This window comes from Martes martes (genome assembly GCF_963455335.1).
Source record: "Martes martes genome assembly, chromosome: 14".
NCBI classification, from domain to species: domain Eukaryota; kingdom Metazoa; phylum Chordata; class Mammalia; order Carnivora; family Mustelidae; genus Martes; species Martes martes.
This window is the reverse complement of record NC_137902.1, coordinates 24528215-24549891: the sequence shown is the minus strand read 5'-3', so window position 1 is coordinate 24549891 and position 21677 is coordinate 24528215. Positions and strand designations below refer to the sequence as shown.

At 38.9% G+C, this 21677-nt stretch overlaps 1 protein-coding gene across 1 annotated transcript in view; it reads right to left on the bottom strand.

The window, feature by feature from the left end:
- CFAP43 (cilia and flagella associated protein 43) overlaps window positions 1–21677 on the bottom strand; it is a gene marked incomplete at both ends in the record, with an annotated part of 102198 nt that overhangs the window by 50505 nt on the left and 30016 nt on the right. Inside the window, 10 exons of the mRNA XM_080822915.1 lie at window positions 2349–2426; window positions 3181–3282; window positions 3988–4141; window positions 6082–6212; window positions 8253–8402; window positions 9645–9817; window positions 10620–10760; window positions 12803–12906; window positions 15286–15434; window positions 18380–18460. Coding sequence (XP_080679041.1) covers window positions 2349–2426; window positions 3181–3282; window positions 3988–4141; window positions 6082–6212; window positions 8253–8402; window positions 9645–9817; window positions 10620–10760; window positions 12803–12906; window positions 15286–15434; window positions 18380–18460 — 1263 coding nt within the window. The remainder of the gene's footprint in view (window positions 1–2348; window positions 2427–3180; window positions 3283–3987; window positions 4142–6081; window positions 6213–8252; window positions 8403–9644; window positions 9818–10619; window positions 10761–12802; window positions 12907–15285; window positions 15435–18379; window positions 18461–21677) is intronic.

The following is a 21677-nucleotide window of genomic DNA, read 5'->3' as shown; positions in this document are numbered from 1 at the left end:
TATGACAAATATCAATTAAAAATAAAAATAAAAAAGAACTCCCCAATCAAAAGGAAAAAGACCAACAACATGATAGAAAAATAGGCAAAGGATATGAACAAGGAATTCACAGAAGAGGAAGGTCTTTTAGAGTTATGAGAGGATAGTCAACCTAATTAGTAATAAGGAAAATCAAACAAAGAGGAGGAAATTCCCAGAGAAAAATTTGAGGACATTTCCCAGAACTGAAGGACAAAGATTTTTTATAGAAAGTGCTCACCAATGTCTAGCACTCAAGAAAGACAAAAACTAGCAAATGAACTAGGGCCCTGGTACAAAACAGATGACACACCCAAATGGGATAACTGGGGAGAGGGACTTTTATAAAAGTATTGTCAGGGTAAAGGAAACCAACAAGGCATGATAAAGCATCTTAGGGTAGCAACACCGAAAGCGATCACCACGCCTATGAGTGAAGGGTAAGGGTGGGGAGTAGTTACTGGAACCTGGAGAGATCTGTAGTTGCAGGAAAGGGCTGGCTGTCACTGCCAAATCATAATACCACAAAGAGGCCACTGGAGGAATAAAGACCCTGCCCTCTGATCTGCTCCTGCTCCTCACTGACTATGCCCAGCCAGAAGCGAGAGGCAAGATAGCACATTGATAATATCCACAAAGGCCAGACTCTTGGGGCTGAGAAAGGTGGGGGTGGGGAATATATCTGCACCAGCAAACCAAAAATATCCATCAAATCTGTCAAGGTACATAATTGTGAAATTTCCTAACAGCTGGGATAAAGGATCCTGTAAGTTTGCAGAGACAAAACCTGGTTACCTAGAAAGAACTGGGAAATCAGAAAGGTATTGGATTCTCTAAAGCAAACACTGAGAGCTAGAAGATGATGGAGCAAGCCTTCAAAATTCTGAGGGGAAATCAAGGAACACCGAGGCAAGCCATCAAATGAGTGTGACAGTAGGATAAAGAAATTTTAAGAAAAACCAAGTTTCGGGGCGCCTGGGTGGCTCAGTGGGTTAGGGCCTCTGCCTTTGGCTCAGGTCATGATGCCAGGGTCCTGGGATCGAGCCCTACATCAGGCTCTCTGCTTGGCAGGGAGCCTGCTCTCTCTGCCTGACTCTCTGCTTACTTGTGATCTCTGTCTGTCAAATGAATAGATAAAATCTTAAAAAAAAAAAAAAAGTTAAAAAAAGAAAAAGAAAAAAGAAAAACCAAGCTTCAAAAATATCCCTCCCACATGCCCTTTCACAAGAACGGAGCCAAAGCATTGTAGAACTCTAAGGGGACAGACACCATCCACACTGCATTACCTTCCCAGAAGCACAGCTATCTGATAAATGATGTCCTCAAGCAGGCAACAACACAGCGGTCCTGCTTAGGAAGCTACTAGAAGATGTACACCAAGAAAACAAAGAAAAATGCATTGGGCCTTGGAAAGAGGGGCTCCAACTCAGGGGGCAGAGAATTTCCCAGACGCATAGACAAGAAGAGTTCTTAGGACTCATGCTCCCTCAGACCATGTACCTGGTCTAGGGAGCAAGGTGTTTAGACTAGAGCTGGAAGATGGAAAAGGAGGTCATAAAAACAAACAAACCACTGACAGCTTGAATACCTCAGGTATTTGACTGTCTTGAGAACAGTTTTTAGCATTTTGAGAGCGTCTAAATTGGTGAGTAGGTACATAGAAAGGCTTACTCTAAAACAAAGGCAATTATTCCAGGAAAAATATGATTGTAAAAATGGAAATGTAATCATAACATACCATGTGGCTCAGCTTTGAGAGTATTTATGTAACTCTAATAGTGTGCATACTGATACGGATTTATGTGTATGTTGTAGTGAAGGGGTGTAAAAGAACCTACTCATCTTCCATACCAGGAAGCCCACAGTTAGTGCCAAAATAGAAATATCAAGAAAAAACAGGATTAAAAAAACCATTTACAAAGATAAAGGTAATATCCAAACAAAAAAGATGAAAGAATTGAAAACATTTATCTTGGAAGTACAGGAATCTTAGAGAAGAAAAGTAGGGCAGGTGCTGTTTTAAAAACACTATTTTTAATTATATAACTCATTATTTAACCTGTAAAAGTGTATACATGTAACTTTGATAAAAATATGTATTAAAAAAAGAAGGGAGACCCAGCGTCAGGAAGCCCGAGAAGAAAACCACTGTTTATATATGGTGTGGAATGGGACAAATTCCACCATGTTACAGCGCCTCAGAAAACTGAGCTTACTGGCAGAGGGAAAAATGAGTACGGCTTCTCATGTGGTGTTGGATAAAATGAAGTTCAAAAAAGGAATTTTAGACTGAGGGCCAGTATATTCATTTATGAATTCGCACCACTTACAGTTTTAGCAAGTGCTTTGATTCCTGTTTTTATCTCTTTCCTTTTTCTGGAAAACAGTTTAACCTCATTTTTGATGGCCTGAAATGGAACAAGTACATCACTTAAACAGGCAAGAGAAATTATAGTTGTATGACAGATAGGTAGATAGATGCACACAGAGGTACACATACATAGGTAGTACTTCTCTGGAAACAACTTTTCTAAAGACTAAGAATACGGAGTGTACATGAAATACCACCCCTGCACTGCCTTGCTTAAGTCCAATGCTGCTGTGCAAGTGACCCTGGAAGCAACTTGCAACTGATGTCATTTCAAAGGCCAAAGGAAAGAAGATAAATAGTGAAAAAATTAAATAGAGAATAGCTGACAAAAGCAACCAGTCAGCTATTTTATTGGGAACTTGAGTGAGACTAACAAGCTAAATTCAGACACCAGCTGCTAGTTTTGTCACTTTCCTGCACATCTAAAGCCACCATGTCCTTTCTCCTGTTCCTGGCCCACCTGTTTTCTTCAAATCAACTTTGCAGCAGCCCCCAACATTCACCCCAACACGAAGTATCTGATCATTCTTCACTTTGGCTTCCCCTAGACATGTTTGTTCTGTTTCATATTAGCTTAAGCACTGTTCCTAAAGCTAATAACTTCATCTAAAAGCTTGGGCTAGATTAGGGTGTTTGCTTTCAGGAAAGTTATTACACTTGTATGATGTAATGTTCTGCCCAGTGGTATCTCATTCTACTTTCTAACTTCCCAATGGGTTTTCATAGGAAACTAATCTATTTGGCACACATACAGAGCATTATTTCAAACCTCCTCCATGTTTTATAAATACCTCTTCGCTTTTTTGTTGTATCCAGGGAATTTCCTTTATGTTCTCAACTTGGACTAATTCCTCTTGTGATGAATCAATGCTTGGCTTCATATTCTCATTTATCTTAAAGAAGACAGACATTTCTTAAAATTAAAATGCTTTTCCTCCCACTCTACTTCATATAATTGCTTTGGATCTCTTTGCACTTGTTGCATTTTTAAAATAATACCAAATATTTTGCCTGCCCAAGATGTAATATTTTACTAATTTAATTCATATCAGTCTGTCCTTAGGTCAGTCACACCTTTCACTGAGAAAGCAAAAATGATCAGACAGGTCACGCATTCACCAAATCACTCTTTGCTTCTTTCCTGTCATTGCAGACCACGTGCTCCTGCCTATCAAGCCTGGCCCTGCCATTTGTACTTAGGATCTCAGTCTTTTCTTCCTTCTTAGGGTCTTTACACTTTAAAAAAAAATTCTCTTGCCCTTCTGCACCATCCATTCCTCCTTTCTTTCTTTCTTTTTTTTTTAAAGATTTTATTTATTTATTTGACAGACAGAGATCACAAGCAGGCAGAGCAGCGGGCAGAGAGGGAGGAGGAAGCTGGCTCCCCGCTGAGCAGAGAGCCCGATGCACGGCTGGATCCCAGGACCCTGAGACCATGACCTGAGCCGAAGGCAGAGGCTTAATCCACTGAGCTACCCAGGCGCCCCCATTCCTCCTTTCTACCGAAAACTGATATCTTATTTAGAAAGGGAGAGAGTGGGTGGAGGGAAGAGGGGAAGGAAGGAAGGAAGGAAAGAAGGATAAACGCTATATAGGAACTCAACTGCATGTTCAGATTTTGATTCCAAATTCAAGGACTCTCCTTGTTGTATACTTAAATAACCATTTTCCTCATTCATGGTGTTGCTCAGAGAAATTGAAAGTTTCTGGGAATAATGGATAATGTCACTGGCTAGGTTTCCTCCAAGCCGCCTATATTAATAAAAAAAAAAGAAAGAAAGAAAAGGACTACAAAATCCAATTTTAAAAAGTCACATTTTAGCAGCATTATTTCCAGATACCTAACCATTTCTACACAAAGAAATATGGGGCTAATTCTCCACAGTGCCCTGTAGTTATTAGGACTCTACTTCTTAGATAGGTGAGTCCTTTCATCGGCTCCAGGACATGATAGTCCTCTTGACCTCTCTGAGGTGACCTCTTCTCACACTGTCCCCTGGACCCTTACCCTACACCTCGTCTGTACCTACCCGCCTTGGCCACTGCACAGAAGAGCCACTGTTCTGGTGAAGCCTTAGAATATACTAGGCATTTTACTGTTTCACATACACAATCGCACTGTCATATTTGTTCCTCATAACCCCCACCCGCCATTGAGGGAAGCATTACTCCCATGCAATATGCCAGGGCATCTCAAACCTGAGACATATCAGTACTGCATGGATGAGGGATTGTTAAAAACAGATTCCTGGGCGCCATCCACAGAGATTCTGATTTAGAAAGTTTGGGTAAGGACCGAAAACAAGCATTTCTAACAAGTTTACAATTGCTGCAGACCCCACCTTGAGGAACATTGTTATAGATGATTTAGAGAGGGTTTTATTATGTGCCTGAGGTCACAAGTTAGTAAGTCCTGGACCAAGGTTTCAAACTCAACTTTGTTTTGCGTCAGAAGTCCACGTGATTAATGATCCATGGATGGGAATGTCCTTACTTCTAGAAAGAGGGCTCCAGCATATGTTCGTTATTGCTGGAGATGCTGTTTGTTCACTTACTGTACAGGATGTGTTAGGACTTACATATGAGAGACAAGTTAGTATTTTACTCAGATTCCATGCATAAAATGGGCATGAAGATGCAGTGTTCAAATAAGTCTCTGAAATAAGTGATGACCAAAACTGTTATGATGTAAAATCTCCATTTACTTTTACTTAACATTTACAAATATTTAACATTTTCAATGTCACATGTTTTGTTACTTTTTTAATCATAGGAATACCATGATATATTTTTTTTGCCGCAATAAATTGCACATTAACTAATGATATCCATCAAAAGGCCAAACAAGACAACATATAAAGTCCAGGCTGTCATCTTCAGGCTCTCTATCCCTTGGTCATCATTTATATGCTCAAGCAGTATTTTACTTAGAATTTTAATTTTAATCTAAGCAAAGTCTACATAATTTGATATTGTCTAAGCAAAGTCCTGCTAGGGAAGTATATCTACCTGTGTGTGCACAGGCATACAAATCTATGTCAGGTTTTTAAGGGATGAATAGGAGCTTAAAAAATGATCTACTCTTCACGATGGTCCTCATTCATTGTACTCCTCCAACAGGTGTTGTGAAAGGGAGGACTATCATCTCATATGTACTATGTCTTGTTATTTTTTGTATTTTGATGCTTTGACATCTGGGGCCCTGCTGACCCTGGTGGGACTGCCCCTTCCAAGACCCACCAATTGGTACAAACAGGAAACCACTCACCCTGGAGCCACCTCTCAAAGGCAAGCCAATCAATCCAGAGCCCACACCTCTAACTCAGGGCCGCCATTTCCCTGCCTTAATCACCCTTGGACCAAATATCAGACAACCAGGGCCAGCACCCATGCCCTAGAACCTGCTGAAATTATCCAAACTAACCAATGCTAAACCTGTCTGCTCCTTCCCATGGAAACCAAAATAAGGCTTTTGCCCATATTTCCTTTGTTCTTTCTGCCTCATTATCTACCTAGGTGCCTTCCTCTGCCACACAGGTTGGCAAACCTCCTTCTTTTGGCCAGTGAATATAATAATTTTTTCGATAGCAGTTGTCTCCTGTTATGATGTCCTTGCTATACATAAATAGTAACAAAATCTTTATTTTAAAACACTATACCGCATAATGTTGCTTACTGTATACCATACACACCTCCATCTTAGGTAAACAAGGGTGCCATCATCTCTCCCATTCACCAGAATGTGTTGTCCATCCATTGAAATTCTCACTGATTGAATCCCATGCCCCTGGTGAGAATGACTCCGACTTCGAGCAAACGTTTCCTTAATAGTTTTAGGAACAAAGTGCAGAAATTATAAATGCAATTCGACCATATGGTTTTTCTAAGAGGGTCACATGCACTTTTGCCTGTGGATAAATCTTTTTGTATTTGCTAACAGCAAATTTTTATTTGGTATGGAAGTAGCCTCTTAGTAATACATAGTACTGAAAATCCCTAGTTCAAAACATGCTCACTGATACTGATTTACTTTCTCATCTGTGTTGAATGGAGGGAGAGAGACTATTAACACCAATTTGTAATAGGAAAACTAGACACACAGAAGAAACTTGTTGAGGGCTACAAAGTTAGGGGAGGGGACTTGAGCGAGCAGAAATGGCAGATTCAGATGCCTTCAAGAGTAAGGTAGGTTTCATTTCTGTGTGATGAGTGGTTGAGAGGGGAATAAGCACTGTGAAGAATGGAGGGTAATATGCCCCACGTGGAGGATGCTAAACCAGTTCAAGTAGAATCCAAACAAAACATATCACTGATTTGTTACAAAGGGCAACAGTTTAAGATCCTTGACTAAAAATTAGGATTTCTATGTCACACTGGTTCTCAACCATGATTTTTTTTAATTTAACTTTTTAAATAGGTAATATATTCAAATGGTTCAAGATTCAAAAACTGTAAGAGTATGCAGTGAAATCTCCTTCCTGTCTCCATTCCCCAGCACCTCCCAAAGCCGATCGGCATAATTAATACTTTTAATATCCTCTCAGAGGTTTTTAAATGTATATGAACAAATTTTTATGTAGACATAATTCTAAATATAAGTTGTAGCATAATATATTATGTGCCTTGCTTTTCCTTATTAAAAGTAGATCTTGAGGTTCTTTTCATATTGTGGCATAAAGATTTTCTCAGTCTGCATAATATTCCATATTTTCTTTATGTATTGTTTATATAACATTATTTATTTATCCAGTCCTCCATTGGTGGTCATGAGGCTGCTTTTATAAACAGTGCTGCCATGAATAACCTCATATATGAGGTTCTTTGCATAGAATTACCCAGAAGAATTCTGATGCCTTGCCACATCATGCCACCATCAGCAGTAACATCTATTATAAATCATTTGAATAAGAGACAATGTAGCAAAGTTTGCAAATTGTCAACTTCAAAATAATCTCTAAACGATTCAAGATTGTTCCCATATAATAATGGTAACAGTTTTGCCCAGTTGTAGTCCAAATATGGTTTCTTACACAGATGCACAAGGAGAGCCAGATGTGCATACCAGGGCCCAGTTTATCTGTGGATCTGCAGGAGTGTTTCAAGTAGTAGTTGCAAGGCTTCAGGTGTGGGGGTAGAACCCTGGGTAAGAATCACTGACCTCATTAAAGTATACTGATAACCAGTACAACTTGGTCTCAAAACCTAGAAAAGGATTCTCTACATCTGGGAGAGAAGAAACTATTTTCATTTTCTCAATGGAAATCAGAACTGGTAGCACTATGGGTGATGTTGAGGTTTCCAAGTGATGAGGGAAGGCTCAATAAGAGCCACACCCTCTCCCTTATGCTCTTCCAGCATCCCTTGAAGAACTGGGTTGGGGGAAGGAGAGTAGCAGCAATCAGCCCAGAGTCGCTCTAGGCCAGGAATAATAATCCCTAGGTTTGCACTATAATGCACCATTTCCAAAGCAGTTTTGCATATACCCTCTCCCTGGCTCTCATCAGAATCCCACAGGTTGAGAACATAGAAGGTTCCCCCAATATTACAGATGAGCATCTGAAGCTCAGTGAGTCTCCAAAATACACAACCAAGTGGTGATGGAGCTGAGCTGCAGCTCACCTACAGTATCTCTGTCCCAAGCTTTTTATTGGCAGATCTCGGCCTACTGGTTTCCCCCCTTGGAAACTCAAACCTCAGTACATAAAATCACCTGTAAAATGTTTAAGTCAATACTACCATCAGTGGCAAATAAGTTACGAATTAATTTACCTAAAAAGAAGCCAAATTCCTTCCCCAATGGTCTTTGTTCTTTATATGAGATCAAGATATGCACCCCAAGATTTTTTTAAAAAGGGTAACTTACCAAAGTATGAACATCTCGGATACACAGAATTCCACCTTTAGCTATTGTTATGAGCCACAACCCATGTGAAGAGAGAGAGAGCATTCCGGGTCCATAGTGTTTGCTTTGTACTTTTTGGTATGGCTTAAGAATGCAAATGCCACTGTGTACCTGCCAATCAAAGAACATGACCCCATTATAGAAAAGATCAGGGGAGCAGCAACTTAAAGCTTGCACTTGTTTCTATATGGTCAGATTCAAATCTGCAAACACTGCCAATAGAAATAAACCAATACACCACATTTCTTGCACCACATTTTCATCTGTTTGCGAATTAAAGTTTGTTCTAACCAACTAAGAGAAGTCTTTATACATTAGCTACTATTAAATATCCCAGCCTACACCAACAATCTATTTTTTTTTTTTAATTTATTTGAAAGAGAGAGCACATGCACACAAGCAGGGAGGAGGGGCAGAGTGAGAGGGACAAGCAGACTGTCTGCTGAGCAGGAGCCTGACCGAGACTCAATCCCAGGACCCCCAGATCATGACCTGAGCTGAAGGCAGACGCTCAACTGACTGGGCCACCCAGGCATCCCTGACAATCTTTATTTTTTACTAATTCTTTTCACATATCCCCATGCTCAGGTGCAGTTAAATGAGTCAGTATTCCCTCATGTACTTCCACCTCCAAGTCCCTACACATGCCATGACTTTTGTCTGGAATGCCCTTCCCCACTCCATTTCCACCAACCTGTCCCCCTCTACAGCAACCCCCACCTCCTGCCAAGATTGTACACAATATTTCTCCATGTCTAAGTTTGACCTATTCTTCAAAAACCAATTCAAATACTACTTCCTCTGTAAAGCTTTCCTTGAATTCTCCTTGCCACAAACATTTCTTCATTCTTGGCATATCTGTGTCTCATATCTTGCTGACATTGGCTACCCTGGGAGAGGAGAGTTTAGAGGGAAGGGGGATATATAGTCTGGGCCAGTGTGTGTAGCAGGAGTGGTATCATATGAGAGACACTTGCAATGAGTGTAATGTAAGGATGGCAGAAACATAGTTTATCTATTTTGTGCAATGTTTCATATGGCTCAGGTGCAAAGTTCCATGGAAAACTGCTGACACCTGACACCTGTGGAAGAGATGTTCTGAGGCTATGTTGTATTTAAAGACACTAAAATAATAAAAGTACGATGTATGTAACACAAGTATGATGGTGCTCAAAGGTATGTATGACAGATTAATAATGCTAACAATGTATCTAAGTCAAGAATATTATGCTACTATAATAAACCCATTTGTTAAATGGACTATAATATTAAAGCATGGATTGTGTCTGATTAGCAAAGTGTGTGAATCTTGGTTTCTAAGCTAAATAAGAGCACACTTAAGTATTGGCGTACTTTTTCAGGAAGAAGGTAGCTGCAGATGTACGACACTTGGTTACAGAAGCCATATATTTGTTGACTTTGAAAGTCCAGCACGGCGGAGGACAGGCTGTGTTCTACCTCATACTGGAACCTGTGAATGAGCTCATCTTTCAGCCTCCCTCTTTCATCAGTAAAGCTCACAGAAACTGTAAGATCTGGGGAAGAAGAAGAAAGATCATTTGCACTGTACATTGATTTTATTTTGTAATCATTATGAATAACTACGAAAAATGAAATAAAAATTTAAATGCTCAATCAATAATGCAGAGGCTCTTGAGAGGATAAACGATTCAAAACAACTTCATTAGAACTTCATTAGAACTACTTGAGTATTAAATGACTGATAGTGCATAAAATATCCTTTTTAAGGCCTTGGCTAATTTACTCAATTAAGTAAGACATATTAAAAGATACTGAGATTCTCAATTAAGACACAAGAATACTTGGAGGTTTTCAGCTCTTTTATACTCTGTAATTATGTATTTGCAAACTAGCTACCCAATTATATTTGTTATTTAAAAGTCTGTATTTTATCAGACCTCTTTATCCAAAAAGCTTTCTACAATTCTATCAGTAGAAGTAACTACACAGTAACCTGTCTGAAGTTAACTATGTATATTAGAAGCCACAAAACAAGAGTTATCAATCAAATATCAAATGACATCAAAATGACAAATCAGTCTGACAAAAGTGCCAGTTGATCCTGTTTTTCTTCTCTTGTAACAAGATATGTTCATACGAATGACAAGGCCTAGAGGAAAGTCCACATTTCACATTGTTAGCAGCTACACCATTTTTACTTTGTAAGATACACAAAAGATGGCCATTTTACCTCTTCACATGCTAAAAGGAAGAAAAATGTAATTACAAGGTGAAAAAAAAAATAAGAAAGTTAAGCAACTACTCATCTGGGCCTGGCACAAAATTGTTTGCTTGATTTTTCTTTACCTCGTGGTAGTATTTTAGGCAGAGTAAATATTTCCAATCTGCTTCTTCCTGTTTCTGGAAGTGGGGAAAGCACCATCACTTCTACTATGTCTGTATCCAAAAGAGACACTGTGGATATTTGTAAAATGTCTTTGCTCACCTCTGAAAGCAAACAGAAAACATCCTAAGTGATCTTTCATAAGTTAAAAGGATCTTTTATCTTCCCAAGTAAGACACCACATTATAGAATCGCCTTCTCTAAATCTTTAGATTTCAATTTATTTACTGCATATTTAAAGTGACCTTAAGTCACTTAAGTATAAGTGATGGGGACATTTTTGATGAATGATGAGGAACTGTCATGATTAGATATCTGGGTTGGCAGATTCAAGCCCACTCAGTGCGGCTCAGCTTCTTTCCCTGTCAAGGAAACCTCTGGAGTCTGCCATGCTCACCCCATCAGCAGCACCCCCAATGCTCCAGCCCCTCGATGCTCCTCTGTGGCCTGTTTGTCCACTCCTGATATTGAATCAACTCAGGCATCAGTGTTCTTTGCATCTGTAGTCAAGATATTGCAGGGGTGGTGGAAATGCCCATGGCATGATGAGTCTGGTCCCCTGGAAATCAGGTCTCTGGAAGGTGCCATGCCTGGGGCACACCTTCGGCTCTCTCCAAAGTCTTTACTCCCCCTTTCCACAGGGGCTGTTTTATATGTGTCCACTTTATCTGCCCCTCCCCTCAGGTGTTCAGCTGATGATCTTTCCCCTGACATAACAAAGAAGACCAAAGACATCTGATACAAAGTGGACCTCAATATTCTTATCCGGAAGGCATTTTTGTATGAACAAAATGCAGTCCTTTGCATCTCTTATTTTGGGTCCATGCCACCAATCTCGTATTAGACCATGTGTACTCAAGGACCACATCTTCTTGTGTCTTTTATGGTTTCTTCTATTCAGCTCTCAAGACTCCCTGGTCCTTAAATTGAGCCCTTGCTGCAAACCTGCTTTCCCACCACAGTTGCCATCTATGTCAATTCTCTTTTTTCTGCTGCAAACTCCTTAAAACAGGAGTTGCTACTTATTGACTTCACTTTCTGACCGCCAGCCCTCACTGCAGCTGAGTTTATGTCGGTCCATACCCTCATCCAGCCTTCCTCCCTTAAGCTCTTTCTGGAGTGGGTGACTCCCAGTGCTCTCATTACTCTGGTCTGTCCTGTTTGCATCACTGCACTTCCTGCCATTCCAAGTGCCTTTGCTCAGTCTTTTATCTTGAGCTGGATTACTAATATGCCCTATCTTCCACAACTTACACCCTCAGAGAACTCACCCCCAATCCTCTACACCTTCTTATCTGTATTCCCCTCTACCCCTACTCCTTCCCTCACACCTGGCAGAATTAATTGTTTCTTCCTCTGAGACCACAGAGCACTCTGCTTATTCCTCCAGCACTAAATTGACTCCTTGACCTTCCCATCCCCCCACTGGCCTAGGCTCAGCATTTTTACACCTAATAGTCATCTAACTTTACACCTAATACACCTAATTTTAAAAAGCCAATAATAAATTTAACAATATGTTTTGGGAAAAACATACATATACATTTGGTCCTTAAGTCAGAAAGAAAAGTATTAGGTCTTACTATTTATAAGTGTTACCTCACCTGCCAGGTCTATAGTTTCCCTGGGCATGGGGATGGCATTACTGAAAAAGCTGGATATAATTTTGTTTAAAGAGGAAATATTAAAGATGTATGTATTAAAGCTTTCTTTAGATATCTTTATTAAATAGGAATATTTTAAAATATATTTCAAGGATAAACCAACCAAACTTCATTTTGTAATGACATTAGAAATATCTAGCATTATATATATGCACATAATATACATATATTATATAGTATATAATGTATATAATATGCATATATACACTATATACAATGTCTAACATTAGAAATATCTAAATTCATTAATTTATTTAAGAAGGTTTATTTAACATCAACTATGTACCAAGTAGACGTACCAAAAACCCTTTAAATATGATGTAGGCATTCTCCTATGTAACTTACAACAGTTATTTAAATGTCTCTTTTTTTTAGAAAATATACCACAAATAATTGTTTCACTAGAGCTCCATTTCCACAATTTTAAATTCTTTGGAATGAAGTGACCAATATTTTAAATTAATAAGCACTTCACGTAGTACCTACAAATCCAAGGATCTGAAACAAGCTTGATGGATTGGCATTGATAACAAAGATGTAGCCTTCTGATGTTCCAGCTAATAGATAGATCCCCTGCTGGTCATAACTAGAAAAGAAAGAAAAGAAGAAATCTGAGGATCCAATTTTGTTTCACTAGTAAGACGGTAAACAAATTTACTAGATGACAGCATGGAGATACACTCAAAACTAGTCATTCTTATGATTTGTGACTTTTAATACTATTCCATCTTATAAAAAAAAAAGCTAAGTGATGACATATAAATGCAATCATGACATTCTAGGCTAATGCTGTTTCCAAACTGCAGCTTGTAAGTGCACAGTCAAGAAGATGCAGTAGCACTGGGTAAGCATTTCATCATAAGTGAAAGGTATTTCCAGGGGAAATAAACAGCCCTCACACCAGTGATCAGTGTGACATTGCAGCCCTCTGCAGTACCAGTGCCCCACAAGGGGAGGAAGAAAGTAGTGAAATGTTCCAGCACCTTCATGAAATTAGAAAAATGAGAAGATCCAAATTAAAATAAGAGAAGAGGATCTGAGAAAGAGGAGGCAACAAACTTATAGATGGAGGCAGGTGAGGGGTCCTCTCCCCCCGAGAGGGAGGAGGCCTCTTGTAGGAAACAAGGAGGTGGGTGGAAACCCCACTCCTTCAGGTGCTTGTTGGGCAATTCTCCAAAGGTTTCTCTCTTCACTTCTCTGAACCTGAATTCCTTCATTTGTGGAATAGGGACATGCATAATACCTTTCTGACCGGTGTAGTGAGAATCACATTCAATAAGCTATACTGTCTGCCAGCACCTCAAACTGTAAAGCAGGGCACAAATGTCAGTTCTGATAATACTTACTATTATGATAAATTAACAAAAGAATGAATAATGGCAACATATGGGTTTAAATCCAATGTCTTTGTGCTGTCTTCTAAAAAGTATTACTTCAAAAGATGTGAAATCATCTAAATGCCCATCAATACAATCTTTTAAAAATTATGGTATATTGGGTATCTACCCCCCCTAATACAAAAACACTAATTTAAAGGGATGCAGGCACCCCTATGTTTATTGCAACATTAACTACAATAGCTAAATTTTGGAAGCAGCCCAAGTGCCACGGATAGATGAGTAGATAAAGAAGATGTGGTGTATGTCCACACAATGGAATATTACTCAGTCATAAAAGGAATGAAATCCTGCCATCTGCAACAACATGGATGGGACTAGAGAACATAATATTAAGCAAAATAAGTTAGTCAGAAAAAGGCAATTAACATATAATTTCATTCATATGTGGAATTTAAGAAACAAAACAAACGAGCAGAGGAAAAAGAGAGAGAGAGAGAGGCAAACCAAGAAACAGACTTTTAACTATAAAGAACAAACTGATGGTGACCAGTGGGGAAATGAGTGGGGGAAGGGTGAAACAGGTAATGGGGATGAAAGAGAACACTTGGCATGGTGAGTGCTGAGTAGTGTGTAATAGAACTGTTGATCACTATCATGTACACTATAGTGTACACTAACATAACACTGTATGTTAACAATACTGGAATTAAAATAAAAAATTAGAAATTATAGTATATCCATATAATGGAATATTATGTAGCCATAAAACAGAATAAGGAAGGTCTTTATATGTAAAGAGAAAACATGGTCCAAGAGATAACCCTGAAGTGAAAAAAAAAAAAAAAAAAGAGGTATAGAACATTGTATATGGTTTGCTGTCTGTTTAAAAGCAAAGACATTTAAATAAAAACTTGAAAAAAATAAAGGCAAAGGCAGTGATTCTGGAGACCAATGCCCGGGTCTGCTCCTGACATTTGCCATTTTCAATGTGTGTAACATGAAGCAAGTCACTTAAACACTTTGTGTCTCATCTTCCTGCTCTGTAACGGAGACAAGAGCATCCATCTCATGAAGTCAATAGAACCTACTACGTAGCACATTTTAAGTGTTTGACAATTATTTGTGTAATTAAAAGGAAGTGTTTACCTTTACGATTATTTATGGATGGACTATCTCTGGAAAGAAGAAATGAGAAATTGGGAACACGCTGTCTCCAGGGAGGAGTACGGGGTGTCTGGGGACAAGAGTGGGAGACCTTTTGCTATGCACCCCTCTGGCCTTTTGGAACACTGAACTGAGCCAATGTGTTCATTTTCAAATCAAAACAGGTAAAACTTAAATTTGAAAGAAATTATGGCTTGGGGCATCTGGGTGGGATGGATGGTTAAGCGTCCAACTCAGTTTTGGCCCCGGTCATGATCTCAGGATTGTGAGATAGAGCTCCCCCATCGGGCTCTGTGCTCAGTACAGAGTCTGCTTAAAACTCTCTCTCCCTTGCCTTCTACCCCTGCCCCCTCAAGTGAATAAATCTTAAAAATAATAATAATAATAATAAGCTATGGCTTTACTGGAATTTGAACAGACAAGCCACTACAGTGTCGCTGCCGGAAGCAGGAAGTACTTACAGGAGGTGTTGCACAGACCATTCGGAGGGGAAGGCCTTGTGAACCGCCTGAGGGGCCTCAGCATCCCTGACATCGAGGAAGTGGATGGAGCCCCCCGTGGTGCCCACGGCCGCAGAGAGGGAGGAAGGAGAGCAAGCCAGCACTGTTGCCTGTTTAAAATAATTCCAGATGCTTAACTTCACTGTGCCGGAACATGAAGCCTGCTTTACCACACATAAGAACCTATGGTTTATTTGAAAAGTCCTCCGAACGAGGAGCACGGCAAGTGTTGTGTGGTATTACAAATTAGACATGCAGCATTCCTGAGCTAATCGACTGCAAAAGTCACACGAATCTCTAGATGTTATTCTTTTATCCTAACATTAGAATCACAAAAATATAAAGAGATTTCTCGAGCCTTAAACCATGACTTCATTTTTATTCCCAAATGATTATGAAATGATTATACCGACCATAATGAAAAAATAAAATTTAAAATACATTTGTAGCATCTTTTGGACATCGTCACCAAATGTTAGTGATTTTTAAAAATCAGCATTCATCTGTTGGATAGTAGTAGACCCTGGGAGGCTGGTATGATGGAAGAAGACAAGAAAATAACCATATCGCAGCACTATGTAACCAAAGCCCTGCATCACAGATTCCTGCTCATCTCACAATCACTTACGGAATATGATGTCTAGGAGAATACATTTGCTTTCATGACACTTAAGCAATCAGCTTCATTCTCTATAATTATACTTTGTAGGTTGTTTTGAATAACATCAAAGAACATTAGAAATAGAAAAGACCTTAAGAGATAATCATTTTGTAGAAGAGAAAATGGAGGCCAAGAGAAGAATAGCAATTTGCGTCAGGATCCTGTAGCTGATGATGAAGCTGAGAACTCAGGTGTCCTGCCTCATTAAAATGCACAGTTGCTCAACCAAGGAAGTTTTCATTTGATTTTCAAGATGAATTTTAAAGGTTGAGTCTTCAGTGCTACCTCATGCGCAACTGTAAACAAAATGGCAAGGGTCTTTTTTTTTTTTTTAAACTGGAAGTCTTTAATGGGATGTGTGTGTGTGTGTGTGTGTGTGTGTGTGTGTGTGTATGTTTTCTCAAAATAATCTGTTGAAATTATCTTCCATTCCAGGGCAATAGTAGGCTAAGGCTAACCATGGACAGCAGTATCTGGAAGGGTCTTATGTACTTCAGCAAGTACCATCAAGGGAAGCTGCTAGTGCCCAGATATCCTGCCATGATAGTACTGGGCCAAGTTCTCTGAAGCCCACTGCCTGAAATGTTCATGGGGAACACAGTCCCAGGCATAGCAGGGAAATCTGGCCTCAGCATTACTGGGTCAAGTGCACTTATCAATACCCCACAAGGCAGCAGTGTTCTCCAGTGAGGAAAAACCAGCCATTATCCCCAACTCAGGCTGAACCACATGAGTATACTGTGCCTGGTTTGGAGCTCAATGAAGGTTTGTCAAATTAACTGAAAGCTGTCTGAGCTTCACCCCTTCTCTCAGGTGAAGGCAAGATCTCTGGTGCAGAAAGCAGACCTTCTCATGGTGCCTATCTCTCTCCTTAGCCAAGAAGAGCAAGGTTAAATCCAGACTGTAGAAACTCTCAGGTGGGTTGTTAACCATTTGTATGTCTCTTGTCTGTGAAAGGAGATGTGATGAGATGAGCTTTAAGACCTCTTCTATTTCTAGTGGTTCTAATAGAAATGAACACATAGGAGTTCTTGTCACCAGAGTATAAGAATTTTTATATTTACTTGTCAAGGTGAGTTTTATATATCCCATTGAACTGTGTATCTTTTGTGTCTTATAATTTTCTTATGTGAGGTATGAAGCTTCCTCTTGTTTTATAATTGAGATTTTAATTTTATAAAGGGAAAGGATTGTAACTTCCATACCTACTACCAAGATCCAAGATCCATACCTCATCTAGAACTGTGTAATACGACAAATGATGATAATATAAGGGGGAAATAGCATTGCCATCATTTCTTGGTTCTTTCATGTTTTAATTTAAAGTATTATTTTATGTAAAATGTATTATGAACGTGGCAGAAATAATGGTATCACCTTTTGGCGAGTGTTGTGAACAACTGTGGTTTATTCCCCAGTATCCAAACACTTTCTTTCTGGAAAATTCCTTGAATATCTACTGAGAAACCATCTCTCCTATTTTGGGAGTTCAGAGAAACAGATCTGACTCCCATTTTCAAGGCTGAGCTTAATCCAATTAGCATTTCTCATTCCCCTGTCCACAGTGATTAGTTCAGAGATGTTATTAAGACATTAGAAGACATTTAGCTTGATGGAAAAGAGAAACTTCTTTTCTCTTCCTCTTCCCACTGGAGGAGGCTTTATTTCCTGGTGGTCTGACACCTGTGAGGTTGACACCTGTGGCATTTGGGTATCGCTAAAAGAAGCCCAAGATGAAACTAGAGACATAGAGAGAAAAACAAGATCCCTGGTAATATCATTTGAGTTGCTGGACTGAGTAACATCTGAGGCCGGACAAGTCCTATACTTTATAGCTGATTAAGCTAATAACCCCCACTTTTTTACTTTTGTCTCAAGCTCGTTTGAGTGGCAATTTTCTTTCATTTCTAACTGACCTCCTTGAGGTTAGATGGGGCCATTTAACTAGTTATAGCCAAGGGAGTGATTACTTTCTGAGTAAAAGCAACTAATTGCTAGTTCAAGACTCTCTGGCACTTCCTCCCCATACTGAGGCTCTTAGGAGCTATTATTAGTTGGTGGCCCCTCCCTCAGCGTGGCTCCCTGACAGAGGGACTCTAGAGCAGAGACCCTGCTACTCCACAATGAAGTTTTAGCACGAGTGAGCTATAAACCACTAGGACTTCGAAAATAGCTGCCACTGCAGAAAAACATTCCTGTACTCCAACTCAGCACCTTATGTTCTACCCTCTGGGCTGTAGAATACATTTTATACACAAGAATTATTCTAAATATATAGGGTAAAAATGCAATAAGGCACCTGTAACAAGTATTTCCACAGACTTGACATGTAATTAGGAAAACACAGATTGGATTAGAATTTAATATTTTAATCCATTTATAAGGCACACTTACTGGGGTATTCAGATAAATCCTGCTGGCACAAGTACCATCTTCTGTATACCAAACACAAACTTCCCCTGAATGTGTGAGTGTCTATAAAAAAAAAAGAAAAAGAAAACTCAAAATGGAATATAAGACTCTGTTATGGAACCATGTTCTAAATCCCTTTACAGTATGTCAGTAACTCTGATGATTTAGTATAAAATTTCATTTTACTCATATGGATTATAATAACACTCACAACATCAGTACTTCTGATTTGAACAAAAAATAACTATTATCTTTTTTTAAACTAGTTTGTTTAATACAATTTAAGTAATGTAATGACTTAGATTAGAAAAGTGAAATAAAAAAAGAAAAGAAAAGTGAAATAATTTTTTTTCATGTAATATAATTGAGTTACTTGGAAATTCAACAGGATTATTGTTTAATGAATAAAGGCAGAAATAGGAAATTAGATATGTATTTTTTTAACTAATGGACTTTGTTAAAAAAAAAAAAAAGGCAAAAAAATAAAGCAAAGCACGGGACTTGAACTCAAGACCCTAAGATCAAGACCTGAGCTGGCATCAAGAGTCAGACACTTATCTTTAAAAGGGGGGGGAGGAGCACTGGAAGGTGGAGGCACTGGGATGGCTCAGTTGGTTAAGCAACTTCCTTCAGCTCAGGTCATGATCCTGGAGTCCCAGGATCGAGTCCCATATCCGGTTCCCTGCTCAGCAGGGAGTCTGCTTCTCCCTCTGACCCTCGCCCCTCTCATTCTCTCTCAAATAAACAAATAAAATCTTAAAAAAAAAAAAAAGTCAGACACTTAACTGATTAAGCCACCCAGATGCCTCTAACAGGCTTTGCTTTTTTTTTTTTTTTTAAAGATTTTATTTATTTATTTGACAGACAGAGATCACAAGTAGGCAGAGAGGCAGGCAGAGAGAGAGGAGGAAGCAGGCTCCCCGCTGAGCAGGGAGCCCAATGCGGGGCTTGATCCCAGGACTCTGGGATCATGACCTGAGCCGAAAGCAGAGGCTTTAACCCACTGAGCCACCCCGGCACCCCCAGACTTTGCTTTTAAGAGCAGTTTTAGGATTAAAGAAAATTTGAGCAGAAACTAGAGAGTTGCCATACCCTCCCCCCGCCACATACATACTATTTCTTCTATTATTATCTTGCATTAGTGTGGTAAATTTATTAGAATTGATGAGCCAATATTGATTCATTGTTATCGATAAAGCCCATAGTTTACATTAAGATTCGTTCTTTGTGTTATCCATTCTATGGATATCCATTGTATGGTTTTGACAAGTATGTGATATGTATCCACCATCACAGTATCATACCAATACACTGCTCTAAAAATTCTCTGTTCTCCACCTCTATCCTTCCCCCACTGAGCCCCTGGCTACCCATACTGTCTCCGTAGTTTTTATTTTTTCCAGAATATCATATAGAGGAAATCATACATCTTTCTCAAATTGGCTTCTTTCATTTAACATTATGGATTTAAAGCTATTCTATGTCTTTCGTAGCTTAATAGCTCATTTATTCTTAGTGCTGAATAATATTACATATATTCAGCACTATTACTTAGTGCTGAAATATATTACTAATAATATGTTATTGATATGCCACAGTTTATCCATTTACCTATTGAAGGACATCTTGGTTACTTCCAAGTTTTGGCAATTATGAATAAAGCTGCCATAAACAAGATTTTTGTGTGGGCATAGGTTTTCAAATAATTTAAGCAAATAACAAGAAGCTCAGTTGCTGAATCATAAAGTAAGAATGTGTTTAGTTTTGTGAGAAACTGCCAAACTTCCAAAGTGGCTTACCATTTTGATTCCTATAGGCAATGAATGTTTCTGTTGCTTCATATCCTTGCTAGCACTTGATATTGCCAGTGTTTTAGATTTTAGACATTCTAAAACGTGTGTGGTGTCATCTCATTTGCAATTCTCTAATGACGAATAATGTTAAATATCTTTTCATATACTTATTTGCCTTCAGTATATTTTCTGTGGCAAAGTACTTGATCTTTTGCCCATTTTTTACTGCAGTTGGTTGTTTTCTTATTGTTGAGTTTTAAGAGTTCTTTTTACATTTTGGAAACCGGTCCTTTATCAGATACAGGTTTTGCAAAGACTTTTCTCCCAATCTGTGGCTTTTCTTTTCTTTCTTTTAAAGGTGTCTTTCCCAGAGTACAAGTTTTTTATTTTAATGAGGTCCAACTTACCAATTTTTCCTTTTGTGGATTATGTTTTTGTGTTGTGTTGAGAAAATCATTGCCAAACCCAAGATCACTTAGATCTTTCTCTATATTTTTCATTTTACATTTAGGTCTATAACCCATTTTGAGTTAAGTTTTGAGAAAGGTATAAAGTCTGTGACTAGAAGGTGATGATGCTGATGATTTTGCATGTGGATGTGCAGTTGCTCCTGCAACGATTTGGTGAAAAGACTAAGCCTTCTCAATTGAATTGCTTTTGCTCCTTTGTCAAAGGTCAGTTAACTATATTCATGTGGATCTATTTCTAGGCTCTCTATTCTGTTCCATTCATCTATTTGTCTAGTCTTTCACCAGCACTATACTGTCTTGATTACTGTGGCTTTGTAAATCTTGAAATTGGGTAGTGTTAGCCTTATACTTTGTTCTTCAATATTGTACATGTTTTTTCTTTTATTATGTTATGTTAGCCACCATACAGTACATCATTAGTTTTTGATATAGTGTTCCATGATTCATTGTTTGCATATAACACCCAGTGCTCCATGCAATCCGTGCCCTCCTTAATACCCATCACTGGGCTCACCCATCCCTCCACCCCCTCCCTTCTAAAACCCTCAGATTGTTTCCCGGGGTCCACAGGAAAAGTCCATTCCTTCTCCTAATGTCCTCCATGCTATTTCTTATATTCCACAAATAAGTGAAACCATATGATAATTGACTTTCTCTGCTTGACTTATTTCACTTAGCATAATCTTCTCTAGTCCCATCCATGTTGATGCAAAAGTTGGGTATTCATTCTTTCTGATGGCTGAGTAATATTCCATTATGTATATGGACCACATCTTCCTTATCCACTCATCTGTTGAAGGGCATTTCGGCTCTTTCCACAGTTTGGCTATAGTGGACATTGCTGCTATGAACATTGGGGTACATATGGCCCTTCTTTTCAATACATCTGTATCTTTGGGGTAAATACCCAGTAGTTCAATTGCGGGGTCATAAGGTAGCTCTATTTTTAATTTTTTGAGGAAACTCCACACTGTTTTCCAAAGTGACTATACCAACTTGCATTCCCAACAACAGTTT